Source organism: Marmota marmota, unplaced genomic scaffold, assembly GCF_001458135.2.
Source record: "Marmota marmota marmota unplaced genomic scaffold, marMar, whole genome shotgun sequence".
Taxonomy (NCBI): domain Eukaryota; kingdom Metazoa; phylum Chordata; class Mammalia; order Rodentia; family Sciuridae; genus Marmota; species Marmota marmota.
The window spans coordinates 1,813,724-1,833,132 of NW_026000168.1; the positions used below are offsets into that span (position 1 = coordinate 1,813,724).

Here is a 19,409-nt window from a genome sequence, read left to right on the forward strand (position 1 = left end):
CTTGCTGGGATGACTCCATCCTCTTGATTTCCCACACGTATATGCACTCTCTTAGGACCGTTGCAGTTAATTCTGTCTCCTATCTGGTTCTCAGCAGAGCTGCCAGAGAGAACTTTCTAGAAACTCAATGCTGTGCCCATCGCTCCCCTGCTTACAGCTTCTTGATGGTTTCCTCTTATCTTGGAGCAATGTCAGTGCCCTTTTCCTGCCCATGGGGTCTTGTGGGTCTGGCCCTAGATGCTGCTTCGGTCCAGGTACCAAGACGTCCCGCGCTGTGTCCTCCAAACACAGGGCCCTCCTGCTGCCTTCCCACCTGGGGATTCTAACTGTGCTGTTATCCCCTGGAAGACTCTTCCCACCCCAGTGCTGAGATCTCAGCCCAGGTTCCTGCGAGGGAGGCCCTCTGAGTTTTCGTTTTAGTTTTCCACTCGACAATCATACTCACATTCATACTTTTTGTCTTACCGAGTTATTGAATTGTTTCCCACATTCAGGACTGAAAACTCGGAAGCGTTTACACAGCGCCTGGGGCATAGCAGGTGTTGCGTAAAAATCTACCAAACCAAAGAATGAATGAAGAAACAAGGAATGAAGACAGTCTGCTTGGCTGATAACACTGGCTGGGTAGTTCCTGTTATGAAGGGGAATTTGAAAGGACAGTTTCGCGGCCCTACGGAATCAGAGTTGGGTGATAGCTCCTGGGGACCGCACTGTTCTCCTCTCATTCAGGTTGGAGATGGGCTCCCAGGCCTGGGCAGGTGGAGGAAGTTGCCCAGGATGCACAGCTAGTCATCCCCAGATGTCCTTGTTCTGACCTTTGAATGGTGGGTAGGGAGAAACACATACCTTCTCACAACTCTGAGAGTCATCTCTGGTGTGCTGCGTCTGTAGGAGCCACATAAATATTTGATAATATTGATGTTGTCATGTCTGCATTTTAAAGGTTTTTTTTGTTTTGTTTTGTTTTTGTTTTTTTGAGAACATGTATTGCTGTTTTTTCCTCTTGTATACCAGTGCGCCCAGAGTCAGACAGGACGACGGTCTCGGGCTCCACCGACTGGGGGCTGGAGGTGTGTGGGTGCTGAAAGAGGGTGCCCATAGTCAGACGCACCTTGTGTTTTATGGCTACCAGAGCCAGGCAAGGGCGGCCCTCCCTCCTCTCCTGGGGTGTGGGGGTGAGGAATGCTGCCTGTCAGCAGGAGGGCATACCCAGACTCCCCGCTGCAGAAATGCTCATGCCTAGATGCAGCACGCCAGAGCTGGGTGCTGAATTGATGCCTGGCGTCTCCCAGGTGAGAGGCTGGGGAGCCACCCGCCCTCCCTCCTAGATGCTGTGCGTCCATTAAGTGTTAAAAATTCACCGGCATGTGAAATCACCCCTCCTTTCAAGTTCTTTAATAAAGGGCAGCCCCCCGCAGGCCTGAACTGGTACCTGAGCTGGGGAGGCTAGCTCAGCCCTCCGCTGTGCTCCGGGGCTGCAGGATGGCTGTCTGGGGGTGCCTGGGTCCTGGAGGAGCCCCCTTTTGCAGGGTGAGGCTGCACTTTTGTCCTGCAGGTACTGTAGGTACTGGATTAAACAGGTCTGCTTTTGCAGACAGACACCAGGCACCGTTCTAGCGTGGAGCTGTGTTTGGATTGGAGTTTCCAGGGCCTTATCAGGAGCCACCCCTAGTGACACAGCCAGTGCCAGAACTAACTTTGACTTTCACTCTTCGCCAAGGGCTTGCAGAACACCTTAAAGGAGAAAAGATGGAGGCGCTTAGATTTCAGATGTTCATGCCATGCTCCTTTGAAAGCTTCTACCTGTAAGTCAAGTTTCCTTCTGGAGATAATCCCGGGGCTGCTTTGAAGGAGCGATTGCCTTTTCCTTCTGGGGGAAGGGGGAGTCAGAGGGAATCATAAACACTGGAGCCGACACTCTGGCTGTGGCTGGGATCAGCTGCAGCCATAACTGGAGGGTGGACGTGACATGGGCGGCTACTCATTTGGGGTGGGGGGCGTGGGGGGGTGGAAGTTCTAGCCAGTGTCTTTGCCTTCTTGCATAAGACAGAATATTGATCTTAAATCCATAGATGACAAAAACTGAGTGCTTGAGGCACCTGAGTTAGATTAGAGCTTGATTTCTGATGACAGGCAGACTGCAGCCCAGCTTTGGGCTGAGTAGGAGAGAATTCTCTTCTGGGTACAGCTTGCTGGCAGTGACAGTTCTCAAAACTGTCAAATCCGCTGTAAGCCCTTTGGATTTTGGTCTTCTTCTCTCTCTGTCTCTATCTTTTTTTCCCCACCTTGATTATGGAATAGCAATAGTTCTGCATTGATAAACATCTCATTTGTATTTTGGAATACTGATTTTTTTTGGGGGGGGTTTCTTTGAGGGGAAAGCAAAACATCCAGACATCAGTCTTCTGCCTGGCCTGTAAATGTAGAGCAGGTTTGAAATTGGCAGTTTTAGAGAAATGCTGAAGCAGAGCCATACTAAGTGGGTGACCCCCACCCCCCACCCCCACATCCCCTTTAGCATTTACTTTCACTATTTGGTGATAAGATTTGAAAACAATGCTCAAGCGGTGTCCCTAAGTGAATAGGCATTCAAGCAAATCGATGTGTGCAAAACCCACCTCTGGGGCTTAATAATTATTCACTCAGCGTTCCTGGGTCATGAGAGAGGTTCTGCTGTAGCCAGGGAGGCCCTGTGCTCAGCAGCTTGTGAAGGTGTGTTTCAAGGCGGCAGGAGTAGTGGAAAAACACTAGATGTGGCAGAACTATTTTTAGCATTTGATTCTTAAAAATAAAACCCCCATCAATGTATGTGTGGGCTAACGTCCATCAGTGTCAGTAGATATGACTTTAAGAGGCCTCCTAAAAGGTAGTTTAAAGAGTGGTTTCTAATTTCTTGTGCTTCTATTTTTGCTGAAGTTGGCTTTTATAGATACTCTTGTCTGTATTTTTTTTTATTCTGTGTCATTAAAACAGTTAATTGCTCATCTCTCTAAAATGACACAGCATTTTGTGAACAAAGTCTATGTAATTAGGCATTTAAAATGTCATCATGCTAGAAATTTTATACATCTCTGCCTTATAAATCAGATAATAGCTGGGGAGATGACGTCTGCTTTTGTGATTCACCTCCTGCAGGAATGTTTTCTAGAACTTAGTACCTTTTTCTCCTTCTTCTTCTTTCTTTTAACATTTCTTTAGTTGCACGATACCTTTACTTTATTTTTATGGAGTGCTGAGGCTTGAACCCAGTGCCTTACATGTGCGAGGTGAGCGCTCTGCCACTGAGCCACAGCCTCAGTGCCCTGAGTACCTTTCTTTAGTACTGATTTTAAGCAAGTTAATGAGTGGTACCGTCAGATGAAACTCGCCCATTCTGAGGCAACATAAAGACAGTAGTAAGGCCAAACCTGAATTCACACCCAAACTCATTCTTAATTCTGATTTTTTTCCCCCAGTTAACTGAAATATTTGCCACAGGAGCATTGCCTCCCGTGGAAACCCCCGAATGCAGTTGCCAGCAAGCGCGTCTCACAGGGCTGTGCTCTGAGCTGTTGCCCATTAACTTTCTGAGCAGGGCCCACTCTGCACATTAATTGTCTGTTTTGTGTTTTCCTCTGGGAAAGCAAAGACACAACGTAGTGGAACGCCCTTTGAAAAACCCTAGGATGTTCAGGCACCTCTTCAGGAACTGAAGCACGTTGTCAAAGGACTCCTCATCTCACTCTTAGTGACCACTCAGTCGGGGGCTCCTTCCCGAGCATCTTCCCTGTGGCAACCCGTTTAATTTTCACCACGGCTTTCTGACCCCTGCTCTGCAGAAGGGGGAGCTAGGGTTTGGCCAGGTAAACACTGCTGTCAGTCATAAAGGTAAGAGATGTGGAGTTAGCTTAGCTGCAACCCAGACACCCCAGACCCAGGGCTTATTCTCCTACCTGTTTTATATATATCAAGCAGTTTCATTGAAATACTGTGTGAATCCGAATTTCTTCCTCTGCTTTTCTACTGAGTGAATTGCTGCCATCCCCATTCCTCTGAATCATCAACCTGTAACTCAGTTGAGCTTTCAAGGGGACATAACTCCTCTGGACGGTCCAGTTCTTGTCTGTCAGATGGCATCTCCTGAGGCAAGTTCACCACCAATTTTAAGGCAACTGTTTGGGGAAGGAGAAAATCCCTTTTAAATAAAGGTCCATGGGTTGGTTGTGAGATCTGTCCTGGTTTTGGAAATCTTAAGAGTATGTGCGGGACCAGTTCCTCCTAGGGTTAAGGGAACAGGTGGAACCCTGGGGCTGAGTTCCGTCACTGGATGAGGCCAGTTTGCTTCTTGAAAGAAGGGACTCTAAAACTATCATTGGACTCTATGGGGTGGTATACTTGTTAGAAGAGAGACACCAAATTTACTCATTGAACCAATATTTATTTTATGTGACTATGTGCTGGGGATCCATAACCTGATAAAACATGTAAATATCTCTGCCCTCATTGGAGCTGGCTCCACTTGGTTACGAAGGGCCAGGTACATGCCACCTTCTCCCTGCAGGTGGGCCCTCACCCTCATGGTCCACTATGGCCAGATCTAAGGAGACCAAACAGCTAATATTAAAAGATGGGTGTACCACATGACATTTCTCCTTAAACCTCATTGGCAAAACTTAGGAGCAAGTTTCACTCCTGGAAAACTGGGAAATATTGTGCGTGGCATTGTACCTCGATAAAATCAGGAGGAAACAGGAAAAGGAGGACTATGGGTGGGCATCCCTAATCTGAAAATATGCAATCTGAAACTTTTGGGGCGCTGATATGATGTCATGAGTGGACAACCCACAAGACCTCTCGGGATAGATGCCGGTCAAAATGCAGGTGCAGTAAAGATATTGTACAAAATTGCCTTCAGGTTCTGTGTGTAAGGTGTTCATGAAGCACACATAGATGGCATGTTTAGATTTGGGTCCCCTCCCCAAGATATCTCATTATGCATCTGCACATATTCTAACATTCGAAGCTTCTGAAATCCAAAACACTTCCCGACTTAAACATTTTGGATAAAGGACACTCAGGCTTTGATTATGTGCACCATAGATCTTAGGATGAGATTTCATCATCTTGGTTCAGAAGTACCGATGCTTTCTAAAGTGTCACCAAAGGCAGCCAGGGTGGCCCAGGGCCTATCACGCTGGCCTTTCTGAATCAGCCTTCAGGGTTGCTCTTGGTCATCAGGGATTCAGGTAGGATTAGACCCAGACGCAGAATATTGTCCAAACACTGCCCCCTCCTCTGTCCTGTGTCCCTTCTTCAGTTTATAGTATGGTTCCTTGTGTTTGTTCTGAGACCCAGAAGATTCCAGACTTACCTTGTATCAGCTTTCCCAGCTGTAGTGTAAAGGGAGCTGCCTTACCCTAGTAGTGGCACCCAGAGACCCAGGCTGCCTCTTACTGGGTGTCCCCAGGTCCAGACACTCCCTGCATCAGTACATCCCTATGACGGGGCATGGCTGCTAATGCTCCTTTCCTGGTCTGGAGGCAGAAGGAGCACCTCACCTGATGAACAGAGACAGGAAGCCCGGTTCCTCCGTCCTCCCTCCCTTCCTTCCTTCCTTCCTTCCTTCCTTCCTTCCTTCCTTCCTTCTTCAGGGGCACTTGTCTACTGAGCCACCTCCTAAGCCCTATTTTGAATTTTATTTAGAGACAGGGTCTCACTGAGTTGCTTACCACTTCCCCTTTGCTGAGGCTGGCTTTGAACTTGCGATCCTCCTGCCTCAGCCTCCCCAGTGCTGGGATTACAGGCGAGCCCTGGGAAGTCTGGTTCTTTAAGGTGGAATGGACACTTTCCTGAAGAAGTGGGATTGTGTGGGGGCAGGTGTGCGTAATGTGGGCTTGCCCTAAGTCCTGCCTGCTCTTGGTAAGGTTGCCTCCTAGAGGCCCTAAAGGTGCACCTGTTTCCTACTCTTTCAATCAGAATTTGCACTTTCCTCTGGATTTCAACACAGTCGCAAACCTTGCCTCTTGGTGGGTATGCCCTAGACATGCAGCCCTCGATGGGAACCTGAAGGTTTTGGATCTTCTCCAGGCTGTTACAATGTTTCCTGGCTGCCCCCAGGACTCGGGTCATGATCCCAGCAGGGGTAGAGGGGCTTTCTGCAGTTACAAGGTTTCTCCTGATCATTGCACTCATGCAGAATTCTCTCATTAGGTTGTCCCAGTTGGGATTTTATTTTTAAATGCTCTTTGAAGAAATATCACAGGTGGGGCACCTTGCCATGCTGTAGCAATACACGTACCTCATGGAGGAGAGCTTTTACGAAGCTCTTTAAAACACAGCAGCCGATGAGAACCAGATTCCGTAGTTGGACAGAAGAAGCAGGAATTTGAGAGTGTGGTCTAGCAGAAAGAAGCTTGATTTGGAAGACGGAAGACCTGGGTATGGTCACGGCGTTCTCCCTGCCTGTCCCTTATAGCAGCGTGGCTCTTGGAGTGTGGAGAATGCCAAGCCGCAGTGGGCTGGGGTGGAGACAGTCATGGCCATAAGGTGAGGGGAGGACAGAGTCCATTTCCTTGGCTTAGAGCAGCTCTTGGTGAGACATTGGCATTGTCCTTGGTTGGAGTGCAGAGACTTGGGAAACTGGGGAAGTGACAATCACCAACTTAACATGCAAAAGTAATGAGGACGAAAGCCACCTAGAAGAGCTCATGTGTTAGAGAGGGCACTCCACATGGCTGATCCTCCCTGCCGCTTCCTGGTTTGTCAGGCAAGCCCCCACGTGAATTTTAATTTTATTTATACATTTTATATTGGTGGGTGTGTATATATGTGTATAACCCTGTACAAATGTATTACATGCCCCAACATGCACAGAAATGATGACATAAATGTAAAGAAATGTTCTCAGATTTCTTCCTGCACCCCAGGGTACCCTCTTCTTTTCTTCCAGTGCTGGGGAGGGAGCCCAGGGCCTCATGCCTGCTGGGCCAGTGCCTTCCCACTGAGCCACACCACACCCCCCACCCCAGGATGTCATGTTTTGATCCCTCCTTCAGACACTATTGGTACATTGGAAGTCTATTAAGGCACCTTGATTTGGATGTAATCATTCATTGAGACTCTTACTTGGACCCACTGATGGTCCAGGTGACGAACAGAGAGAGTCTCCAATAGACACGAGAGTCTCTAATCTCTAGTTTGTATTGACTAGTTGGGGTCTTGGTGTCGGAAATTAAAGATTTCAAATTTCAACCTCCATATGACTGGTGGTTCCTAGTTTTTTAGAATCTTTTCTCTTTTATACAATGAAAGGTAGGACGCCCCTGTGATGGGAGCACCGTTCAGTTCAGGCACCATGATGGTGATGTCTCAAATGCATAGGGGCACCTGTGTCAGAAAGCATGCAGATGTTGGTTGAAGGGGGAAAGGGGAGCAAGATGTGCTATCTTTTCCAAGCCCTTTTATATTCTCTTTATCAGAAAAATAGAGTATGTGTCATGTGAGCTGGTAACGTTTCCAGAAAAAGCTGGAATATTGGCAGATTTTTATTTATTTTCGTGTCATTTAAAACCCAAGTTTGGGGTTGGGGATGTAGCTTGGTGATGACCTGCTTTCCTATCATGTGCAAGACCTTGAGTTCAGTCTCCGGGAGTCACACACACACACACACACACACACGGAATAAAACCCGAGTTTGGTGAGTCCAGGTGTCCTGAAGTTCTCAGGGTTCGACAGTAGACTGTGGTACCTGGTCCCTCCACCGGCTCATACTCCCAGCTGTTGTAAATCCCACAATGAGGGATGATGGTGTCTCCTATTGGTGCTTGCTTCCTCTATCCATGTTGGAAGAGTCACCCTGAATCACCATGGTGGGGACAGTGTGGTACTGAGCATTCTGAAATGGACACCAAGATTGTCACTTTAAAAACCACGTCCATTACGAACTCGATTCCTCCTGTGGAGGCACTTTAGAAACCTTCAGACTGGGTTTTCTCTGGCAGTAAACTGGTTGGGGGCAGTTTCCATAGATCCTGCCATGGGTTCCTGGGCTTATGATAAAGTAGCTGTGCCATAACCGTCAAGATCCGCAGGCAGCATCTGGAGGGATGTTCTTGACTGATTCCGCAGCCCTGTTAGCAGGAGTGAGTGTGCTTCTTACTCCTTCCTGTCTACTCGGCGAGTTTACTTATGCAGAGGGCTCCAGGTGCTGGCCAGCCCATGGAGGCTGCACACTTGGGGTGCAGGACAGAGAGCCTCCGGGCTGCAGAATTGGAGATGTGGGCTGGTGTCTCAGCACTCCTGCCAGACAGATCTGGGATCTTGGACGTTTTGTTGTGAGTTTCTACCCAAGGCTGCGTACCAGATAAGATGCAGAGAATTTGTAGATAAGATGCCTCACCTGAACTGAAATCAGAATTCTGCAGGAATGGAACTGGGAGATTTAATTTTAGACACAGCTCTCAGCCGAGGACGTTGCAGCCTTTTGTCCTTGGAAACCCCTGTGGCTTAGCCTTCCTTCGACAGCCTTCCTACCGGGGCCTGAGGTTGCTGCGCCTTCTGGTGCCCTGCACTGTGGGTGTAAGAGCCTCCACCCTGTGCTTTCCTGGTCACGAGCACAGTGTGCCCCCGTGTGAGCCAAGGCTGTTTTGGTGCTCTGTCAACCCAATGCTACTGTGGTTACTTTAACTGGGGAAAAAAGCTGGGATTCCTACTTTAGGGCTCATGAGAAATCGCAGCTGAAATCACCTCCTTCCTCCATCCCTGCAAAGCTTTGTCAAGTTCTCAGAATTAAAAAGGGATCATCTGACCTTTAAAAGACATGTCTTCCATGGTCCAAGCCTTTTTTTTTTTTTAATTGCTTCCTGTATCAAAAAGAAGTAGCATGTTCATGGCTTAATATAATTTTTACCACTAATTTTTCCAGTCTCTGAGCTAAGCTTTTTATATCTACTACAAAGCTAAGTCCTCACCACAGTGCCGAGGGGCCAGTATACTGAAAAGCTCTGATTAATAAGGAAAACCCAAGTGCAGAGAGATAGGCGGACAGGGCCTCGGTCACAGTCAGCAGTGGAAGAGCTGTGCCCTGCCCAGGGGGTCGAGGAGGGGGACACAGGAGAGGCCCCACCCTTCCCACAGCCTTTCCAGGTTTAGTGACCAGATTCCTGACCTGGAGAATTGTGACGTGGAGACCAAAGCAGACTTACGTGGTGAATGAAGGGGTATTGGCACACGTCAGGTGAGGGGTGATCAGGGAAGCCGGGGTCTGGGGCATTGTGGAATTTCTGATAGGTTGAGGTTGTTGATAAAGGCAGTGGAATAAATTATTTGGATTTAGGACTATGCCAGCTTATTCAGAGGCCCCGTCCAATATTCCTATACCATCGCAGAGAAGCAGGAGGCGTTGAAGCCTAAAAACCTACACTCAGCAGTAGAGGCAGGAACTCGGTGGCGCTCAGTGGCCACTCCTGGACTCTGCTGCTTTCCAGCCACTGTGCTGAGCCCTTTGCTTTAGCCAGTTAGCTCACGTGACCCTGCAGTGCACTCTGGAGGTGGGTTTTAGAGAAGACCAGAGAGGTTAAGTGGCTCATGGAAAGCAGCACTGCTCAGCACTGAGTGGGCTGGAATCTGAGCCTTGGAGTCCTCCTCGGGTCAGCGTGGAGCAGTTCCCATCCTCAGGGGAGGTGCACGTCCTGCTGCAGCAATTCAGCAAAGTGCCACCAAGGGCCTTTGCCTCTGGGCCCAGCTTTGGTTTCTGAAGGCAAGACGTATGCCTTCCCACGTGGAACCAGATCAGAGCCCAGTCATCAAGGTAATTGACTTGATTTTCAGGCGTCTCAGAATTAGGCAACCAAGGTTTAGAACGTGAGATTAGCAGCCAGGTATTCCCAGCACCTGGCTGAAACTATTTGTTGAATAAATGACCTTTACATAATCTGATTAAGAGGAATCAGACTCATGGAATTAGGATTATGGAGGCAGGGTTCAGATTCATGGGCCCTGGATGGGTTCAGTTCACTCAGAATCAAATGCACTCGGACATCTGTCCTTGTGTGTCATCAGAAGCTTTGGCACCAGCATCCTTGTCACCTGGAACAGCCTCAGCTAAACCATGGCTTTGAGTTTAAAGCACGGGGCTCATTCGTCCCTCTGGTGTGATGATGTGCAGATGTCCTCATGTCTGTCTGTGAGGTGACAATGACAGATTCAGTTATCTCTATAAGGGAGGGACATCTAAAAGATGGAGAGCAACCACCTTGCAGGGTGTGTGTGTGTGTGTGTGTGTGTGTGTGTGTGTGTGTGTCTGTGCAGTGAACTGACTAATGCTTCCTTGGCACTTTTTTTTAAAATCCTGAAAAATTTGTCAACACTGTCAATTAGCTGAGCTACAAAATATACTTGCTCTATTTTCTTTCATGGAGTTTCCATATATTTGTACGGGCTCTTGCATAGATGTTCATCTTTCCTCTGAGGAGAATATTTGAGAACGGGATTTAAGTAACATTGTTGACTTTCAAGTATGCAGGCTTAATATGGTTTGTAACTAGCAATTTTAATTTGTCTCCGGAATGCTCTACTGTTAATTGAAAGGATTTTCCTCCCCATATCACAGCCAATGACTTGTCCTGGGCAGCTAATTAGTGCGATTATTCCACAGCTGCATTTGCTACCACACAAAGGTTTGCTCCTGTTTCTATCAAAAGGATCAGCCTCCCTGGGAATGTTGGGACCTGACAGGCTTTGAATAGTAAGACTACTTTTTTATTTTTTTTTTTAATTTTTAAATACCTCTCCCTTCTTTTCTCAGCTTAGGAGAGTACATTGAGCTTTGAACATGTACATACTCAATGGAGGGAAAATACATTTTCTTCTGATGCTCTTTTGGTAGGGCCTCAGCCAGTGACTGGGTTATTTTAAGTGAGTAGAACAGCCCAGGAGCATTCTTATGATGCAGATGGGTGCATGATATTAAAGTAATAAACATACTTGTGGCTTAGGAAAGGCAGGGAAGGAAAGAGGGTATAAATCTTTGGGATGCTATAGACTTCCAGGAAAACAGTGTATTGGCCACAATCCCCTTGTCCCCTCTGTGATGCATCCAAGGTCCTTTCTTCCTCCAAATGACGACTTTGGTCTTCACATTCTTAAATCAGTGTCTACTGACATATATTTTGCTACTGAACAAAATATTATGGCTTAATAGTTTAGAGGATAAAAATGAAAGAAAAATAAATTGACCTGCAGTTCCCTTCTCAGCCTGGTCACCATGACTGTCCATCACATTCCTGGCGGTCACTGTGTGTGTGTGTGTGTACACACTCAAGCACACATCATGGTTCCTCTAGATCAGGGTGCCCATGCACGCCTGAGTCCTGCTTTCTAATTTACTCTTTATCACATGTATTTCCTACTTTGCTCTGTAGTTGGGCAGTTTTTTAAAAAATAAGCCGTGTTTTTTTTTACTTCATGTGTTAGAGTTTACTCATCCTCGGATTCCAGGGCACATCTAGGCAATTTGGCAGAGTGTGCGTTTGTAAAGAGCTCTAGAGTGTCAGCTTCCCGTTTACTTAAGGAAAACTGTCTGGCGACGAGCTCCCTGACTCTAATTGAAGGAGCAATGGTGGAGCTTCTTGATGACCTTTGGTCCTCTCCTTGAAGGTTTGTAGTATTCACCAGCAATGGCCCCCAGAACAATATCCGCACACTTTTTCTTGTGGTGAACATTTAAAACTTTGGCTCTTACCTCAAGGGCTGTTTCCACCTGTGTTTCTAACCGTATCTCGTTGCCTAGATTCAGTCCCATCAGCAAATGTCCCTGCACTATCTGGGAACGCCGCAGGAGGTAGCTTTGCGGGACCCCATCACCATCGGCTGGCCCGCTTGTCCTGTGGTGTAAATTGACAAACTGGGGGTAGCACGTCTACCGTGACATTTTTCGGGACACCTGCTCACCCTGCAGCACGTTCTGCCTCCTGCGGAGTCTGAAACTTCTGCCTTTGCGACTTCCCAGGGGGTCAGTGACATCGAGGCCTCAGCCGGCCCTTGGTGAGAAGGCGAAGGCAGTGCTGGGGTTTGTACCCAGGCAGGGAAGAGCAAGCACTGACACGTCCCCAGACGAGCTGACCTGAGGTGAATAGTCACTCCATCGTTTCCCAAGTTTTAAATGAATGCCCTAAACAGAGGTGTTGGAATACATAGTTAGATTTCCCACATGGCGGTAACAGCAACAGTAGACGTTCAGGGAGGCAGTGCTCCAAGGGACCCATTGTACCAAGGGATTTGTGTGTGTTGTTTTATTTAATCCCTCAAAGTCCCCAGGAGGCAGGGCCTGGAGTATGATCGATGAAGGGGACGTGAGCAGGCCAAGTACAGCCCCTGCAGGACGGCCAGCGCCCTCCGCTCCGATGCACCCTCTACTCCAGGGGCAGTGACTAAGGCAGAGACAGGCGTGACCACTCGCCAGTGTCACAGAGCTATCAAGACAAGGCAGCTACAGACCCAAAGTGGGAAACTTGGGGTGGGGTCTTTAATTCTTAGGGCGAGAGTTTAACATGTTCAATAATTTCGACTCAGGGAGCCCCGGACCATTAGTAGCAGGACACACAGAGCACAGAAAGCAGTGGACACACCAAGAAAGAGCAGAAGAAAAGGGGCCCCGAGGAAGCTGTGACAAGAATGGGGCGCGTCTCCTCCTCCCTTGCCCTCTTGGGGTCGAGCTCAGGGGTGACGTTGTCATCCACCTGCTTCTTTCATTAACTATCAGAGAGCTGTTTCCCCACGATAAAGCTCGCCTTTCCTTGAATAGTTCCTTCTTAGTAAGCATGTTAGACATCCTCAAGGTATTTTGAAGGCGTCTCTGAGTAGTTGGCTAGATTCTATTATTTAAAAAAGCAAAGCAAGCAATTTGTGTCTGAATCTGGGGTCTGGGGTGCCATCAAGATGCATGGCTCCTTGGAAATGCATATGGCGGCACTATATTTGGTGGAATGAAGGGTGTGCGGTATAAAATGTCAAAAAAAAAATTAATCAGCTCCATAGAAATGCCTAGATGCAATCAAGCCGACTTATTTTAATTCGACTACTGATGACTCAAATCCTGTCACCTCTTGATTTTCAATTATGTGGAGTACCGTCGTTGTCGTCGTAGGACTTGATTATATTCGCGCAGACTCATTTTGTAATGTGGTGCCATTTAGGACACCCCAAAATGCAAACAAGGGGTCTCATTAGGAAACTAAGTGCCGTGTGCCTTTTGGTCTCCCCACAGCAGTTCTGCGGAGCATCCCGGGGCCTCCAAGCCTCCGATAAGCTCGTCCAGTATGACATCACGCATCTTGCTACGCCAGCAGCTCATGCGTGAACAGATGCAGGAGCAGGAGCGCAGAGAGCAGCAGCAAAAGCTGCAGGCGGCCCAGTTCCTGCAGCAGAGAGTGCCCGTGAGCCAGACACCAGCCATCAACGTCAGCGCGCCCACGACCCTTCCCTCTGCCACCCAGGTGCCCATGGAAGTCCTCAAGGTACGTGCGCGTCATGCTTGCGGAGGGACCCAGACCTCCTCCTTTTTCCGCTTTCTGGATTTTTTATTTCTCAGGTTTTATCCGATCATCAAAGTGGTACTTGTAAGTGTCACCTCTGTGGGTTCCGACATGCCTTTGTCTTTCAAAAGAAGGGTGACCCTGACTGGGACCCTCCATAGACAGCATTGCAGCAGGAGTCCCAGGTAGGAGCAGGTGTTTCTTAGAAGAACCTCCTCCCAGTCTTTCTTTGGGGAAAGTTTCAAATCCTAAACGTCATCTGAACCGGGCATCATCTAATAACTTGCTCCTTCTTCTTAGATACGGACGTTCTACGGCATACTGCAGTTTTCTTTTTCATTTAGTCATGTTCTTTGGCTGTCGAAACTCTTAGGAAGGGTCTGCGGGTCCAAAGTGGTGGGCGAGCTTTCGGCTCCATAATAGCCAGGCTGTGTAATCCTTTTACTGAACTGAGTCCTCTGCTTTGGGTCTCTTTGATTTCTTGCTAGAGTAGAGACGGCAGGAGCTCGTTAGCCTCATTCTGTCGGGGACATAGAGCTTCCTAATTACTCAGGAAAGTTGTAACAAGTCTACGAATAGTTTGCATCTCCCATGTGTCTTCCACCTCCCGTGGGGAGACACCCCTCGCTTCATGATAAACATTTCAATTTTTTAGGATGATGGGTTCAGGCTAAGTTAAAAAGAAAACCGGCAGCGGAACTTCCTTACTTTCTAATTTTTACCCGCCGCCCCCCCATTCACCTAATTGATTCTTTCTGAAGAGTCCCAAGTGTTACTGTTCAACAAACAATGTGAACTTTACGCACCGGTGATTCACTGTTGGTCTTTGGGTTCATTCGTGGGAGCAGAAGCAGCAGTCTCTGTGTTTAAAGTTTACTCTTAAAGCAAACAGAGCGATGATGTGGTGTAATCAGGAAGCCGAAGGTGATCCTTCCCAGGAGGGACCAAAAGGATTCTTCAACACCAACTTTAAAGTCTGTTTATTTTTTATTTGCAGAGTCTTTTAAAATGCTGTGACAGTAGTGGAATTTATTTTTTATTTTATTTTTTTGTGAATTTCTTGATAGAGAAGTCAACTGAAACTTTCTTAGGGCCCAAAGGATCCAAACTGCTTCCCATGGAATTTTAAGAATTTTGCTGATATGTGATTGACATTCTGGATATTGTCTCCACAAGGGATATTTCACTTTTCTTGTCAAGTAAAAAAATAAGGATTTTGCTCTGGAATCAATTATACCATGAATTTTAAGTTCTGCTTGGATGAAAACTGACACTCTTTAAGTTTTTATAGACGTAAGATTTATGTGGTTTCATGTTTGCAAGAGTCACAGTTGTTCTATGCAGATCTTGGGGTATTTAAACTAACAAGAATTAAATAACAACGAGATATGGAGAAATATGTCCATTTTATTCATTATGATCTAATTTTTTTAAATTTGAAGAGCAAATAGGAGAGGAGATGAAGTGAATTTGAGCTCATTGTGGTTTATAGACAATTTGAAGGTTCTGTTTGATGCTGTATTAAAATATATCACATTGAAGTCCGTTTTCCTATCAGGACCTCTGCTTGTGATACAGAAGAAATTTGCCTAAATACAAGTGTATGGAAACACCATTTCCGTATCATTTAAAAAGGTGACATTTTTAAGTGTTTAAGATGTGATTTTGGAAAACTGTTCTGCATTAAATAAATGTAAATAATCTGCCCATTTTTCCTTCACGATGCTGTGTCCTGGCCGTCCTGGGTTGGGCTGCGGGCCCCTATTCAGGAATGTCACAAACACAAAGAAACGGTGAAAACTGAGACACACAGTATGACCAAAAAATGAGCAATTGATGAATTTGTATTCATGCTGACTAGATTTTATTTCTACTTAATTTTTGTGTTTTTAAGACTTTGATATGTGAACTGGTGAAGTGTGTCATATAAATGAAAACAGAAAGTCGTTGGTTTTACCAGCTGGGTGGCTTGTTTAGCTGTTTAGATGAGTTTCAATGCCGTTAAGTGAAGGGCAGAATAGAAAGATGTGATTGCATCCATGTAAGGTGATGTCCTACGAAAGGCAAGTAGCATTTCCATGTAGAATTTCCCTGTACGTGATTGCTTCAGATGCTAAAGTCTCAGTGCTTTGTAGAAGTAGTTTATGTATCTTCAATAGCTCTGTGTGTGTGAAAATACCGAGATATTTATTATAGAAATACACATGTGGGAAATCTGGGCTTTTGTCTTCCATTTTATAGTTAAGTCAGCACAATTTTGTGAAGCCAACGACTGAAAGCAAAACCGTAATGTGCTGAATCTTGGGCCATTCTCTGTGAGTATTCGACATAGGTACCACCGAGTAACATATCCTCAGGGTAAAGTCTGAGCAAACTGTTCGTTCACGTCTAAAGGTTTAAACTGCTAACAGTGAGCTCCATATGAGCAAATGGATGTGCTCTACACACTGCAGTGTCTGGTCCCATCTCTCTGATTTTGAACCTGGGGGTAGAGAGGTTGTAGTGCACTTGTCCCAGATGCCTGCAGTTACCGGCATTCTGCAGTTGGTGGGATGAGGTCGGAGTTTTTAAGAGCCAAGTTAGGGTTTTCAGGTTAGTGCCTTTCTTCAGCAGAGTTTTACTTAAATTAGGAAGCTCTTTGAATTGTGTTGAAAAATTGTCTACGTCTGGTGACTCGCAGGAATTCCCACTGGAGGTTGGAAATTCACATCACTCATTTCTCCGCACCTGATCAGGTTTCATCTCTGTGAAGCTTTGCAGGGTCGGCATCTGGCCTCTGTATCGACCCGTCTGCTTGTGGATTAATTGCTCCTATTGGCTTTTATGTCGGGTGACGTGGAATGATGAGTCTTGTGGCTATGTATTTGGTTAGTGGAGATGTTCTCTGGCTTTCTTAAGAACCAGTTGGCGTACCCAACTGGTAACTGATTTAAGTGTGCGTCTTTACCATACATGGAATGCGGAATGCGTTTTTCACAGTAGTGAGCGTTCCCATATGTCAAATTGTGGATTAACACAAAACATTATTAGGGACCATTAAGAGACTGTTTTTTTTTAAGTTGTTGATGGACAGAATGCCTTTATTTTATTTGTTTATTTTTATGTGATACTGAGGATCGAACCCAGTGCCTCACATGCTGGGCAAGCAAGCGCTCTGCCGCTGAGCTACAGCTCTAGCCCCAAGACATGGTTTCTTAAGGGCTTTGTGGGCACGGCACTGGTACAAACTTGAGGATTGAAATTTCTTTCAAACAACAACAGGATAACCAAGGACGGATTTTGGGACATATCAGGCCTTGCAGCTAAGGATGCCTCCTGGTCCCGACCCCCAGGGAGCGTTCACCTCGGGGTTTGCTCCTGTCTGTGGCAGCTCCCCGCCTTGGATGGACCGTGGAAGTCCTGGTCGCCTGATCTAGGGATGACAGGTCATCGAGGTTTCTTTCCCCAACACGCAGCCGGGCAGGTGGGAGCTCAAACACACGAGCGATAGTGTGCAGACATTTCTCTATTCAGAAATTCACAGGGAAAACTGGGCTCCCTCCCACTTTCTCTCCTTCTTTCCTTCTCCTCCTAAGTCATTCCTTTTCTTCCTCTTTCCATCTTTCTTTCTGCTTTTGAATTCAAGAATTCAGAGTCCTAATATTCTCTGTGGAGTAGGTTGTACATTGTTTTTTTTTTTTCTGTTCTCCTTCAGAGAAAGGTTATATAAATTTAAAAAAAATATAAATATATACTTTTGTTACTTCAGAGTGTTTTATTGTAAGTAAAGTACGTTATTGGTACATTTTCACTCTGTTCTGAGTCATCTCAGGAATTGGGCACCTGTCTCTGTTTCTGCTTGTCGAGGGCAGGAGTGCTTTTTGCCAGGACTCTGTGCCAGGTTAACTCAATCCGTGTGGGCATCTGATTGGTGGCTGTGTCCTTAACACTGCAACCCTCTGAACTGAGTTTAGTGAGTTGGAATGGAAGTCCCACTTGCTATCACCTTGTTGTACAAATGCTGTATGTCCTTGAGGTCTCTTAGGGAGGGGAAAAGTCGATTACTATATTGCTGCTCTTTCTCCATGAATTATGAAATTCGCCTGGAATAGAGTTTTCCAGGTGTGACTCAGTTTGTAGGTAGAAACAAGGGAGAGGGCATATGGAATTATGTGGGCTGAGAGGTTCAGGGCTGGTGGAAGGAGGCCCTCCCACCCCCACGGGTGGACTTTGCTGAAGATTTATTTAGCCTGGGATACAGGAGCCGGGCAGCCTCTCTGACCGCAGGAAGCAGGAACAGATGGGGCGTGTCTCAGATCAGCCTGCCTTGGTCCCCGAGTCAGGGGACCCATGGAGGAGGCGCTGTCCAGATCTGAGACTTCTTCTGGTACCGTATTCCCTTCTGGGCCCAGTCGTTGCAATGGATCTGTCAACCTCCGCCTCAGGGGGTGTCTGTGACCTCTGGTGTCCTTTGTTTCTGAATCCAGTGCAGTGTCCACAAGGCTGTGTCCTCAGAAAAAGGGACTCAGTTTCCGGGTTCCACACACCGCTCTTCCTCTTTCCAGAGACCCCGTTTCCCTGCAGTCTTTGGCTTGTTCAAGGTCACATACAAAGTAATTTCCTTTTTTCTTTAAGTCACTGTTTTTCTTTTTAGTAGTTGCAGGTGGTACTTGTTAACTTTTAAAGGTACAAACAGCAGAGGAATAACCCTGCCGACGCACCCTCAGCTCGCCAGGCTGGGCAGGCCCCTCGCGGTGTCCTGAGAGCAGCTTGGCCGTTGTGGTGCACAGTGCGCTCTGCCTGCTCTGTACCCCTCTGGCCCTGCATCTCACACAGCTTAGGGACCCCCGGGGCGACGTTAGTAATCTAAGGGCACAGCTGTCCCTCGGTGGTGAAGTCAGACTGAACGCAGGCCGAGAAGGGCAAGGCTTGGTCAGTGCTTACTGATCAGTGTTGGGCTTGGCCTTTCTGTGCTGCTTTTAATGACCAGCAATGAAACGCTGGCGGGATGAAGTCCTCTGGCTTGAACTTTCAGGCTGTGTCCACTTGAAAGAGCAGGCCAGGAGGAGCAAATGCCTACAGCAGAGCAGTGGACCTCACTAAGCCGGCGGATTGTCCCGGTTTTCTGAAAACATTGGAATACCAACTCCAACCGCATTTTCCACTGGTGATATTTGTAGTAAATGGGGACGATTTCTCCCTGCGTGACCGTGATCACAATGCCATTGTTTATGTGGCTGAGGGGCGGGACAGAAGCTGTCATTGGATTTTACCAGGTTGTGGATGGGCCGGCTGTGCTCCGTGACCCCTAGCCACACAGCCACTTGCCTTGAGGTCTGAGGGTCTTCACCGTCGTCATCGCTGACCTCCTGCTACCTGACAGGAGGCAGATGCTGGCCTCTCGTCACTCCCCCCGTTGGAGGAAGCCATACCGACTGCACCATCTTCTGTCTCCTGTGCAGTTCTCGGGATTCCCTGCTCCTGGAGGTGAGGGTGCTATCGCAAGATTACCAGGGTCTGGGACCCCGAGCGTGGGCAGAGACGGGGGTGCCTGGGAGCCGTCATTTCTTTATGATACCGTAGAGCATGCATCCTCAGCAGGGACGGGAGTCCCCCCACGGAGAGGAACTGGCTCTGGGAGGGCACACAGGTCATGCGTACTGCAGTAGCCCGTGACCCTGGTCAGCCATGGTTTATGACGGGGAGGTTAAAACTTCGTGGAGCAGAGGCGGTGAGGAGACCCACGTCTGCAAAGACTCCTGGGGCAGGTGCTCATGGGAAGAAGGTGGGGATCCGTCCTGTAGAGTGAGCAGCAGCTGCTTCCCCTCCTCCGGGCACTCCTGTGAGTGTGACCCCCACCTTCTGCCTGGGCTGGGTCTCCCAGGACAGGGGCTGCCGCTGCAGTCACACCCAGCACAG

General features: G+C 47.5%; 1 protein-coding gene across 3 annotated transcripts in view; it reads left to right on the plus strand.

The window, feature by feature from the left end:
- The first annotated feature begins 1,482 nt into the window (after window positions 1–1,482).
- The window catches only part of Mitf (melanocyte inducing transcription factor), an 86,884-nt gene continuing 68,957 nt past the window's right edge, over window positions 1,483–19,409 (plus strand). Inside the window, exons 1-2 of one of the 3 annotated variants that reach the window (XM_048786999.1) lie at window positions 1,483–1,805; window positions 13,244–13,493. In XM_048786999.1, the coding sequence (XP_048642956.1) occupies window positions 1,750–1,805; window positions 13,244–13,493 (306 nt within the window). In that variant the 5' untranslated portion in view covers window positions 1,483–1,749. The remainder of the gene's footprint in view (window positions 1,806–13,243; window positions 13,494–19,409) is intronic. The other 2 variants (XM_048787000.1, XM_015495073.2) reach the window with 2 other exon arrangements.